General features: G+C 41.7%; 1 protein-coding gene across 1 annotated transcript; it reads right to left on the bottom strand.

Annotated features, from left to right (window-relative positions):
• Positions 1 to 2270: 2270 nt before the first annotated feature.
• Positions 2271 to 8465, bottom strand: LOC140359070 (trace amine-associated receptor 1-like). Its single transcript, XM_072443945.1, has 4 exons — positions 8389 to 8465; positions 7934 to 8004; positions 3376 to 3571; positions 2271 to 3087 (listed from the first exon to the last, which is right to left on the bottom strand). The coding sequence occupies exons 1-4, from the start codon at positions 8463 to 8465 to the stop codon at positions 2271 to 2273; spliced, it is 1161 nt and encodes a 386-aa protein (XP_072300046.1).
• Between the last annotated feature and the right edge of the window lie 5224 nt (positions 8466 to 13689).

Below are 13689 nucleotides of genomic sequence, written 5' to 3'. Positions count from 1 at the left end.
AGAGCCGAGATATTGCTTTTTACAAGTTGGTTTGCCCTTCCATAGTAATGTGAGCCTCTGTCAGGTTGTGAAATTGGACTTACGCAAATGCATTCTGGGATTGAAACACCCCCAGCAGCGTCATCACAACAAACATGGCGGCGCCCGTGTCCCCCGCATGTTCCCCCCGCTCGCCTTCGCTACCAAAATAAAGGATAGCGGCGTACAAAATGTCGATTGAAATATCTTAAAATCGTAAGATTTAGTCTCCCGATCGGGTTGAGAGAGACGTTTTCCTTCATTGACTGTTGAAGCCTGACCCCTGGTGGTCACTCCGACTCAAAAAATGACAAAATTTGGATCTTGTTTTTTGCCTTCAAAGTAAAAAAAATAAGAATTTGCCTACCGTCCGAGCCACTTGAAAAATGTTGACTCGGGTTACAGCAAACAGACAATTTATTTGGGGTAGCCTAATAAGATTTTTAATTTCTTTTAATATCAATACTGTGACTCAGTATCGATATGGAGTCTGTGACGACCTATCGCCGTATCGATATTTTGAACACAACCCTAATGGTGAGCTTGTTTCAATATGAGATAATTTAGAAATTATAATTTTTTTAACACATGACTAATTCAAGACTACCACTCCCATCAACCTGATATTTCACATATCAAATGTTCATTGTATTGTCTGTCTATGTGCCAAAAATGAAGAGTGTGACCCTTTCACTTTCTGAGATAAATTGAGTGAAAGATGTTATGAGAGGCTAATATTTGCATATTTTCGTACATTTCCCAACTTCAACAGACGATTTACCCACTAACTGCAAAGTTCCCGCTTGAGGAACTTTTGGTGGAAGAAGTTTAACTATTTTACTTAATAGAAACCACAACAAAAAGTATTTCCCAGGACCCTGGGACGGAAGTCATTTTCTAGGCCCTTTCTAAGAGCTAGCCTATGGCCTATTTGGTCACCAACCTTGTTATAAACAGATTGAGGATATTATTACACCCAATGGTTTTACCACACTCTTTCACAACGCTATGAAGACAGCCAGGTTTTTCAGGTTCAAACAACCATTTTCATGAAAACACAATCAATATAATAAACCCTGAGTCTTCGTAAAAAGTGTGTTTTATTGTGTCAATAGGGGACTCAAAGGGGCCGCAGTTTCCCCACTCCTGAATTAGACAAATGTCACTAATAAATTGGATTGTAATAAAACACACAGCATTTTGAAGTTTAACAAACAAAGAACAAATCACAGCTGTCCCTACTGTCCCCTCTGTCCTTGATTACTCTGGTGTGAGCTGATTTATTTCTGTCTTCTGGATCTGGTTCATCTGCTCCTGAGCTTGTACTTATCGGGTAAGTTACGATGTGACATGAGATATTTACACAGAAATATGGTCCAGAGTTATGATGTCTTTTGACTCGTGGGTCAGGTCTGGCCAAGAAGGTTTCATTTACACAATCGTGACACGCCAGTTGTCTTTTGAACACGCCTGCGGTCCTCTGCTGCGCCTCGGGACTAATTAGACTAATTTCTCCATGAATATCTGAGTCTGATTGTAATAAAACACACAACGTTCTGAACCTAAAAATCTAGAGAACACAACGTGTCCCCTGGGCAGTGCTTCTACTGTCCACTGGAGTCATCTTCTACAGTGTGTCTAACGCTTGCGCTTCCTGATAGATTCCCCCCGGTGGCCGTTTGGTGATTAGATTAGGTCTAATATTAGATATTAATTAATACGTTTATGGTGAATTTTATTTTCTGCGCTCCATAGATTTTCTTGTGCGCTGAGTATGTGCGAGCAGTGCGCAATTGCGCAGGCGCGCAACTTAGAGGGAACAGTGTCTGCAACCAAACTAGAAGGTGGTTTGGAAATCAGATGTCCTGGTGTTATTGTAGTATATGTTAGAATCGCTACACCAGGAGGCAACCATTACTGTTATAGCTTGAGACATCTTCACATGGCGTCTCCACTTAGTAAGTTTTGTTTTTTCTCACACGGGCCCCATCAAGTCTGTGGAGTTCAGTTTCGTTTTCGTCACATGGTCAAATTGTATTTTTATCCAAATTAAATATGCAATGTTAAAAAGAAAAAAAAATATGTATTGAGTAAAATAAATATAATAATATATAAATAATATTAAGAGTATTTACATTTTATTTTCTGAATTTTAAAGGATAGAGGGCATAAAAATAAAAGACATATCTCTATTTCAGTTGGCAATGAATAATGTTAAAATAAAGGGTGGCCATCTTCCCATAGTATTTATTTTACAGTACTTTGGCTTCACATGAGTCAGTCTTGAATATCTTTAAGGTCAAAATCATTTTGACAGTTTTCCTAAACCAGGGATAGCAGAACACATATATAATGGGATTGATACATGAGTTTAAGTATATGAGCCAGAGTTCAGCCTCTCCAGATGAAGCTCCAAACAGATTACTGTCTGCTGCCACTGTGAAACAATAATACGGACAAGAACAAAGGAGAAACACAATTACCAGAAGACCAAGGGTTTTTGCGGCTTTCATTTCAGTTTTCTGAACCCTTATCGCGATTGGCCCCACTGTGATGGATGAGATTTGAGAGCGCATTGCACGAGCTTGGGATACAGCTACTACAAATACTCTTATATATAAAAATGTAATTACAATCATAGGTGCCAAAAATGTCACTACAAGATCCACAACTCCCTCTGCATAGTTTACAATAACCACACACTCGCCAATGCAAGACTTGTATATGTCAGGTTGTCTAAGTAAATCTCGTAATATCCAAACAGCATGAATGGTTGAAAATATCCAACACAGCAAAATGCACACTTTTACTCGTGTTACTGTAACTTTGAAAGGGTATAACATGGGATCGCAAATGGCTATGTACCGATCCACAGAAATGAGAACCATATTTCCGACTGAGGCGCTAACCACAAGGAAGCTACAGAAGTTATTGAGAGCACATGCAAAGTCACCCAAGAACCAGCAGCCGTGGTAATACAAGATCTGGAAGGGCATCTGGAGGAAACCAACGAGAATGTCCGACACGGCCAGAGAGAGGAGGAGGATGTTGGTGCAGGTCTGGAGCTGCCTGGGAAAAAGTAAAAATAACTGAAATGATCTAACTGATATCATAAAATGTGCTTGTGTAGTGATTACTTTCTAATTACAGCAATAGACAGTTAACTATATGGAAAGCTAATTTTAATTTAAAGCACTAATCATTCATGAATTCAAGTAATTTAAATGGATATGAAAAGTAATTATTTGATAAACACTATATTTGTGTAAAGTCAACGTTTTGCAAATAAAAATACATTATAAGATTAAAGTATTTCCAAATATGAATAAATAACATGATTATTAATGATCCCAGTGCCTGAAATGGTGTATGGAGACGATCACAAGCAGGTTCAAAAAGACAGTGATGACAGTGATAGAGAACAGCAGAGAGTATATAACGGTTTCCTCTGATTTGGCACGTAGGGTCTTCCTGCAGGAGTTATTGGAAAGAGGGAAGCACAGAGCCTCCCCTGGTGTTTCCATGACTTTCAGGAGGAGCGAGACAGCATCACCTCATCATCTGTTTCATTTTATTCATCCCTCTCCGCCCCCTAAAACATACGTCAAGAGTATTAATTATTATTATTCTCATTTTATATCTTACTAGGCAGGCTTGGAGCTGTTAAGCCCGACACTATATTTGTATCTATTAGTATCTATTTTCATCATATATACAAACATGATGTAAAGCCTAATATTATGAACTTTAATCCACATTATAAAAAAAATTCCCCTATCATTAAATTGTTTCCACCTGGAACCATGTTTTTCATTAATGGATGCCTTATTTGATATGATATATCTTGCTTTTATTTTTGTTCATTGTTGTATGTTGCACCGAATCACCAAAGCAAGTTCCTAGCCTTTGAATTTTGTTCACTGACAATGGCAATAAATCCATTTTTTTACAATTCTGATTCTGAAATGTGTCCTCTGCATTTGACCCAACCTTCAATGCCGCTGAAGCAACCTGTCAGGAATAGTGGTCGATGCAATGCACCAGGATGTGTACCAGGATGCACAAATTACCGAGATTGATGAAAGAAGTGGATTTCTCTAACAAAACAAGCTTGAAGGTGGTTTGTAAACCAGATGCCCTGATGTTGCCGATTTAGTGCGCGATCTACACAATCTATTATTTTTTTAAAGCACCTGTACCAGGTAAGTGTTTCTGTAGTATATATTACAATGTCTATTCACTGTTTTAGCTTGAGATATCCTCACACAGCGACACCACTTCTAAAGTATTTTTGTCTTATTTCACACAGACCATTGTGAGATGCAATATTGTGTATAATGATGTTTAGGTGTTTGTGTGTTAATGTAGTTTTAAGTGTTTTTGGTGAATTGTAAGAATGTGTACTCACTTCCTCTGTTCTTGTGTCCAGGAGTCAAAGGCTTCCCTCTTCTTCTTCGTTCTTCTTCTTCGTTTTGTTTTATGGCAAATGGCACTCAACATTTAGGTGCAAAGGGTTTCCTCTGGAAACAAGCTCCCTTACAGTATAAGGGTTCCTGGCTCTACCAAGGCAGAGGAGCTGTAGGGGCGCATGATAGGGCTGGTACAGGGGTTTAAGGGTTTGTATCATTAAGTGTTGGTTTTAGGGTTTTATGTATATATTTGTGTTTAGATGTCTATGGGGTTATTTTTATTTATTTTTATGGAGGTTTTAGTAAGTTTAGTAAGCTAATGATGATGCTGACATCCCTGTCAATTGTCCATAGTTTGACCCAATTGTGTGAACAGGATAAAAGGTGCCTGGAACAACAGTCCTTGTTCTGCTACTGGTGGAGATGCAGCTCCTTGACGCCACATTTTTTCCCAATGCACTTTGCACGTTAATTTTAAAATGTGAAAGATGTGGATTTCGTCAATGTCTTGTTTCACTTAACTACAACCGCTAAAGGTCAGCCTACATTACAGGGAGCTTCTAAATTCATTGTTATACATGTTATAGTTTCATACAAAATACCCCTTAAAAACATAAGTGTTCTTTAATGGTTCTATTTGGCTACCTCATTAAAATGGAAAGAATAGAGTATTTATATCAAAACCAGTCTGTGTGTACAGCCACTCTAAAAAGGTGTTAGAAGGGTCTATGGCTTCTTATGTCTGTGTTCTTTGTGTCTTAATCTTAAGGTCAAACGTCCCATAAATCATAGATGACAAATCAAACAGGGTCGGAATGTGATAATAGAAAAGATCCCCAGAAGTACCATTTTTGTTTATAAAATGTTAACTGTTCAAAATGTAATTATTATGAATTATTAAGAATTATAAAAATGTCTGTTTTTGTGTTTTTAGTTTAAAAATGCAGCCCTGGGTGAAAAAGGTTTGGACACCCTTGGTGTAAAATATCCAATGTTCATGTGACCATCAAGTCAAGAATGTGCCAATTCCCTGGGCGGCCCGAAAACGGCTTTTTACTCTGTTTAGAACTTATTTTCTCTTGAGGTCGGCAGCCCTATGTTAACTTATACAACCGGAAGAAGGATTACTTCTATTGGCGCCGCCCAGACGGGCTTCTGGTACGCGGAGCTAGTTGCGGTGGTTAGAGTGGCAGCTCTGGGCACCGTGCTCTTTCACACAACAAAACTCCCGGTCGCACTCGTGAGTTAAAAACAAGACGCTCTCTCCTCTGTTGTGCTTTAGTTGCTTCAGGTCCGACCGGAAAAAGCTCTGTGTGAAACAAAAGCATCACAAGTCGTTCTGTACACTCTATGCGCTCCGTGCACCACAGATTCACGTGTTTTTTTTATTAAATATGTGCATTAAACGAATCAACATGGCATTATCACATCTGATAATATTTGAGTAAGTTGTGGTCATTTGAATGTATACAACTCTCAAAACCTTTCACTGAGAAAACGGCCTCTAAAGATTCTCACCGGAGTGAGCCCAGAGTCACAGGGGGGCTCATTTGCATCTCATTGGGATAAGCCCTCCCCCCTGTCACACTGACAGCACCTCCCCCCTACAGCTGTCACTCAAGACTCAAGGAGTATTGTTATTGATGTGAACTGGACTTGAATCAGAATTAGAAGTTACTATATTAAAATGGAAATACTTGGATTACAAAAGGCCCAGAATAGCATCAATGAATCAGAATAGGGTTCATTGCCATTTGTCGATAAACAGAATTCACAGGTGATTCAGTGCAACACAAACAACAAAACATTGAACACTGAGCACTAAACGGCATGATATGTACATAATGAAATATAAAGGTATAAAGTTATGTAGTGCAACAGGAAGTGGTGATATGTACATCATAAAAATGTATTAATCCAAGAGTCCAATTACATCAGAGATCACATCTGCATCCTCTTCTGCACATTTGTCTGTGCATTATTCTGTGCTCTGACTCTTGAAGCTGGGCATGTGATGTCTTTTGCCTCGTCAGCACAGAAAGGCCTGATTTTTTCATGCAGATAGGTCTGCCTGTCAATGTTTAGTCCAGGTGGGACCAGGACATGGAGATTGTCAACCGGAGGCAGATCAGCTGAATTGCGCAGTAGCTGAAATTCCACAGGTTCTGCTTTACAGTGACTTTTTGCAAGCACTACACCTGGTCTCTTGGCATCAAAGCTGTAAACAAATAACAGGACATTTAAGACATGGCTAACTATTTCACATAAAACACTCATTAACTATTTTTTTTTTTAACACAATTTAAAAGTTTCAATATAAATACCTGAAGTGCTGATAACTCTTGATCTTTGGAAGCCGTCTGAAGAAGGGACTCAGATGCTTCTGCCAGTCGAAGTTCTTGACAAACACTCTGCCATCCGCCGTTCCAACAAGCTGTGGGATATTGAGGTCAGCACTACCTGATGATAAGGACGGCAATGTAAAAAAAAATGAGAACAGAAGAAACACATCTTAAGCAGAGAGCAACACTGAAGTTTTGCCAGGCTAATGTTTACACATTACAGTAGTCAAATAATATAAACTAACCTCAGCGATGTCTTCCAAAGTGTCAACCCTGGTCTTCATGTATGCTCGCTTGTTAAGTCCAAAGCCGCAATCAGGGGAGAATTTGGTGTGGCCAGCAATGAGGAAGTGGATGTCCATTGTGTGGTGAAGCTTGTGTCCAACACGCCACAACATGAAATTGTTTTTGTTTTGGCCACTGCAGTTGTCACAATGAAGATCTACGTATTTTTTTCCAACACCGAAGTTGTTGAAGAAATGATGCATGTAGTACTTGACAACATGCTGCATAGGGTTTGATTTAGCAATTCGGGCCCGGGGCTGACAAAAGCCTGGAGCTACAGCTTAGCGGACGCAAAAGCCCGCAATAAGTCACAATAAAATCACAAAAACTATTACCAAACAAACCCCGCACGCCCAACACAATCCACGGGCTAACCTAGCCTCGTTGCTAACAGGAAGAAACAACAACAGCCTGAAGCAGCGCCTTAGCTTCGTCCGGCTCCAGTGTAGCCTCCAAAAAGTGACGAAAATCACGAAAACTAACACCATAAAACACCATAATACATACCCCACGGGTCAAGACCATAACATAATACATCCATGGTCAAGACATACAGAACAACGCCGAAAAATACGCCACAGAGGCCGGGGCTGACAAAAGCCTGTAGCTGAAGCAGCATAGCATAGCTTAGCGCCGTCTGCACCGGTGCCCGAGGCAAAAGTGACGAGGCAAAAGTGACGAAAATCACAAAAACTAACACCAGACCACCATGAAACAAGGCGTTAAAGCAATCCTTAAAAGTAAATGTACCTCAGTTCAGTTGCAATGCAATGCAGGGGTCCAGTGCGGCAGATCTCACAGCTTAGCATAGGTTAGCTTAGCTCCGTTCAGTGTAAAACCACTGGTTCACGCATACAACTGCACCAGGAACGAGGTTACCGGTTTTACCCCGTACGAGTTGATGTTCGGGAGAACACCTCGCCTTCCTGTGGACTTGGCATTCAATCTTCCTGTGCGTGAGACCAAGCACAAAACTCACTTGCAGTATGTCAAATCACTGAAATCAAGATTGGAAGAAAGTTTCAAAATTGCCTCTGACAACGCTTCAAAATCTGCAGGCAGAAACAAAGCATGGTTTGATCGTCGTGTGATTCCATCTGCACTGGTGCCAGGGGACCGAGTCCTGGTGAGAAATGTACGCCTTAGAGGAAAGCACAAACTGTCTGATAAATGGGAACAAGGAGTTTATGTTGTCGTCCATCGAGCTGGAGAACTTCCAGTGTACAAAGTCAAACCTGAAAGTAATGATGGACCTGCACGGACTTTACATAGAGACCTACTTCTTCCATGCAGTCTTCTCACAGACAGTGATAACTCATCACTGGAGCACTCACCGGTCCGTAGACCCATAACTCGACAGCATAAAAACATTGACAATCTCGCAAACTCCGCTGCTGAGGATGAAGGCCATGATAATTGGATCCCCTATGTCAGTCCACCAACTATGCACTTCACCGTAGACAAACATCACGCTCCTGTTTTACTCATTGATGACCAAAGGACACTGCCCGTTGAGGTTGACACCCAACACGGATCAAGTCCCTCTAAGTGCAGTCACCCAACTTTGGATTTGGAAGTAGAAGAAACTTTACCAGAACCCATTGGAACTGAACCTGTAAATGAAGAGCATCTACCTGAAAGCACTAGCTTACCTGATTCTGAAGGAAGTTCAATCGATTCCACCGATGAAGGTCCTCCAGATGTAGTCACTCTAGTAGAGCCACCAAAGCTTGACACTGACTTGCCTGACACTGACTTGCCTGACACTGACTTGCCTGACACTGACTTGCCTGACACTGACTTGCCTGACACTACTGTTAAACGTTCAGAACGACGTAGAGTACCACCTAACAGACTCCAATATTACGCTCGTGGTAATCCATTGATCTCAGTAGTCCAAACATTGTTGCATAGTCTTTCTGATGTGTTGGCTGTCAGTAGTAAATAACCGTTCCTCGTTGTCGAACATGCACCGGGACGTGCACGAATTTTGGCGGGGAGGATGTAACCCACGTACTTTTATTGCAAATAGGAAAAAAAACTACAACTCCCAATACTTCTTGTCACGTGGTTTACGTATGTTGCGCGTCACGCACGCACTGCGTCACTTTAGCCAATCACACGCTTGCCGGTTCAATATCAGCTTCCTGTGTGCCTCTCCGGGCACGGAGTCGGGAGAAGCGACAGGACGGCTGAACCAGACGCTTTATCAACCGCCGCTGATGCTGGACTCGTAGCGCGCAGGAAAACGTGGAATTTGGCCAGGTGTGCCCAGTGGGGTACCAGAACGAAGGATTAACTTGATGGCGAGCTGAGACCAGCCTGGACCCAGAACCAGAACCAGAACTGAACACTGAACGTTACAAAACTACAAACTTTCCAACATGAGCCACCTGCGGTATGGTAGGGGCTGATTCAGCCGTCCACTCCCACCCGAAAGACACCACACACATTGCGAACTCTCCCCTCAGTCACAGCGCTATATTTTTGGACAATACAAGAACTCGGTTGCTTCTTTTATGGACATTTGTACTATTTTCATTGAGATGTGAAAGTGTTACTATGAGTGTGTGTGCTTTCTACCGTGGATGTCTTGCACTGAACATTATTGAACCTTGGATTGTTATTGATACCACCAGAAATTGTAATACGCTTCAGTATACCATTAGAAATCTGCAGATTGTATATATTGTAAATATTGGTATGTTGGTCACTGTAAATATATAAGGCACAGCCGCACTTTGATTCGCTGGTTTTTGTATTATTGCTTACATGCACCTCCCTGAGTCGAACCTTCTGATCTAGCCCAGTGGCATATTCTCACATATGCTACATAAGAAAAAACATGGCGAGCTAGCCAGGAGGTCATGTTAAGTATATGATACATTGCTAGTTAATTTAATTTCATTCAGACTCACCAAATTAAATCAATGATGAATGTGTTGGACTCACTCGGTGTTAAAATTCCTAACTCCGTGCTAGTGAGCGGGATACCGAATTGTGATTCAGAGGAAGTGAAAGACTTCCTGCTACAATACGGGGCCATAGAACGCTCAGTTAAAGTAGATTCACCCGAAAGTGAATTTCACAAGAAATTAGTGGTTGAGTTTAAAACCGGTTCTGCGTTTGAGTTGTTAACATCTATTCTGCCTTACACGTTTAAACCAGAGGAAAATGAATATTGTGTGGAGAGTTTATCCAAGATTTATGCAGCTAATGTAGGTTGTGATAAGACACAGACTTATTTAGCTGACTTAAAAGAAGTGGCAAAATTGTCTGGCCAAGACTTTACTGACGTTTTACAAGAATTGATGACCCAAATAAATGAAGCAGTTGCTGAGATGCGCACGGTTAAACCTGAACGCCCCACAGAATTCAAAATGGCTGATCCCTCAACACCACCACAATACAAAATGGCTGCTGATTCTGAACTGGTTACCACACCTGCTGCAGCTGGAATGGGACAAAGACACCCCACAATCACCATGTCTCCTGCGGATTTGAATCCACCTGGAATACAGAGGTATGTGGTGGAACACATTGTAAAAAGTGACGATGTGCGTTCTTCACACAGATTACGAATGTTTTCCGGAAGAACCCCCCGACCACAGCATGAAGTGGATTACGACGCATGGCGTTCGAGTGTGGATATTATCTTGAAAGACCCTGCTGCATCTGGAATGCAAAGAACACGGCAGATCCTTGACAGCCTACTGCCGCCTGCTGTGGACCTTTTGAAACATCTCGGTGCAGATTTGCCTGCGGAAATATTTATTCAACATTTAGATTCTGCCTTTGGAACTGTACAAGATGGGGAAGAACTTTACATAAAGTTTATGGATACTTTGCAAGATTCTGGTGAGAAGCCATCCGTCTATTTACAGCGACTGCAAGTAGCACTTAGTCTTGCTGTAAAGAGGGGAGGAGTAAAACCAAGGGACATCAACAGGCACCTGCTGAGCCAATTCTGCAGGGGATGCTGGGATAATAACCTCATTTCTGAGCTCCAGTTAAAACAGCGGAAATCAAACCCACCTTCTTTTGCGGAGCTGTTGTTACTATTGAGGACTGAAGAAGATCGTGAAGCAAGTAAGGTGCAGAGGATGAAACAACATCTTGGGACATCAAGACGTGTCGCTGCTCAAGCACAGTTCACCGTCGAAGGAAGTGATGTTTCTGCTGCCCTGTCGACGCTCACCAAGCAAATGGCTGAGGTACAACAGCAACTGGCTGCGCTGACTGCTTCCCGGGTTACCCAGTCCAACCACCACTCATTTACTCCAAGAGTCCAGCAGTCAAGTCAAAATTCCAGACCTGCTCGGACTACATCTTATTCATCGTCTCCAAGCCTGGATTTTGTTTCCGATGTGGTGAAGATGGACATATACGACCACAGTGTGAGAATCGACCAAATGAAGAGCTTGTAAATACAAAACGTAAACAGTTTAATGAGAGGAAACAGAAATGGCAGCGGTGCCATCAGGCAACCAATGGACATTTAAACTAATCTCAGCTCCTGTGGAGGGACATACAGGAGCTGTGCAGGACCCCCACTGTCCCGCAAAGAAAAGGAATATTCACAGTGTTAATTCACAGCAAACTGGTCCGGGGTTATTACCAAAAATTCCCTGATGATGAGATGAACCTAGAAGCTAGCTCGCCATGTTTTTTCTTATGTAGCATATGTGAGAATATGCCACTGGGCTAGATCAGAAGATTAGACTCAGGGAGGTGCATGTAAGCAATAATACAAAAAACAGCGAATCAAAGTGCGGCTGTGCCTTATATATTTAGAGTGACCAACATACCAATATTTACAATATATACAATCTGCAGATTTCTAATGGTATACTGAAGCGTATCAATAACAATCCAAGGTTCAATAATGTTCAGTGCAAGACATCCACGGTAGAAAGCACACACACTCATAGTAACACTTGCACATCTCAATGAAAATAGTACAAATGTCCATAAAAGAAGCAACCGAGTTCTTGTATTGTCCAAAAATATAGCGCTGTGACTGAGGGGAGAGTTCGCAAGGTGTGTGGTGTCTTTCGGGTGGGAGTGGACGGCTGAATCAGCCCCTACCATACCGCAGGTGGCTCATGTTGGAAAGTTTGTAGTTTTGTAATGTTCAGTGTTCAGTTCTGGTTCTGGTTCTGGGTCCAGGCTGGTCTCAGCTCGCCATCAAGTTAATCCTTCGTTCTGGTACCCCACTGGGCACACCTGGCCAAATTCCACGTTTTCCTGCGCGCTACGAGTCCAGCATCAGCGGCGGTTGATAAACCGTCTGGTTCAGCCGTCCTGTCGCTTCTCCCGACCCCGTGCCCGGAGAGGCACACAGGAAGCTGATATTGAACCGGCAAGCGTGTGATTGGCTAAAGTGACGCAGTGCGTGCGTGACGCGCAACATACGTAAACCACGTGACAAGAAGTATTGGGAGTTGTAGTTTTTTTTCCTATTTGCAATAAAAGTACGTGGGTTACATCAGCTCCGGTGGAACAAGCCAAACTCAGCGACAAAAGTGACAATAAAATCACGAAAACTAACACCAAACAACCATAAAAGCACACCCCGCACAACCCACGCACGACCCACACAACCCACGGGTCAAGAAATACAAAACAACACCGAAAAATAAGCCACAGAGACCGAGAACAACGAGCTAGCCGAGTTAGCCACGAGCTACCGCAGGAACAAACAACACAACATAGCAGGGATTGTATCTTGTGACTCACGCACTTTCTTTTCGTCTGTGGCATTTGATAGATGTAGTAGTGGTAGAATCATAAGCTCAGGAGAAAGTCTGCAGAAATGAATGAAATGTCTCCGAGGAACAGTAGCTGCTGCTGAATAAGTAGCCATGTGCTTCCAAAGCTGTTTGGTCAAAAAATAACAACATTGCATAAGGTGACGCCCCGAGGAGCACTGGAAAAAGACCCGAAAACTACCCATTTTTAACAGCTAAATGTATACGTTTAAGACAACCAATAGTGTTATCTGAAGAACAGAGGGGCTCATTCATAACTTCAACTTGCACATTCTGCCAAAAAACGAAAATCACACATTTGAAAAAAAATCTTATATTGGCTTTATCTCAGTTTTGTCATGGCCGACTTGTGGCGTTTTTTTCCGTGGTCAGTCACATATATTAATGCCGAAAAATAGGACATCTCATGCCAGAGAAACAAGCTTCCCAAGCCCACATTTGGAATTGTGGGCGTGACAATAGTGGCAATTTTTTTCCTCTGTAAAAACTTGAGCTTGAGTCACGTGATTTTGTCACATTGTGCCCGGTCAGAAATTAACCTGTGATAATTTCTTTCAGTTGTCTATGACAAATAGAATGTATTTTTTTTAATTTTAAGAGTTTGGAGAAGGCGCTAGAGAGCTTTTTTTTTTTTTTTAGCTGGCCACTACATTTGCATATCATTGCGTTCAGCTTGAAAAACTTCACGAACGCTCTATTAACAAGAAAAAAAAGTCGGGGTCATAATATTATTTTTTACATGTCTTCCCATGAACTATTTTTGGGAGTGAGCGTCATATTTTTATTGCGACTTGTTTTGGCGTCGGGCTCCAATTTGCCCCATGTTAATCAATTTTTGAGGTGGTGTTACAGAGCCGTCTTTAA

Source organism: Eucyclogobius newberryi, unplaced genomic scaffold (assembly GCF_026437365.1).
Source record: "Eucyclogobius newberryi isolate DKJ021-1_F unplaced genomic scaffold, fEucNew1.0.hap1 SCAF_14, whole genome shotgun sequence".
Lineage (NCBI taxonomy): Eukaryota > Metazoa > Chordata > Actinopteri > Gobiiformes > Gobiidae > Eucyclogobius > Eucyclogobius newberryi.
The sequence above is the reverse complement of the archived record's forward strand: the minus strand, read 5'-3'. Positions and strand labels throughout refer to the sequence as shown.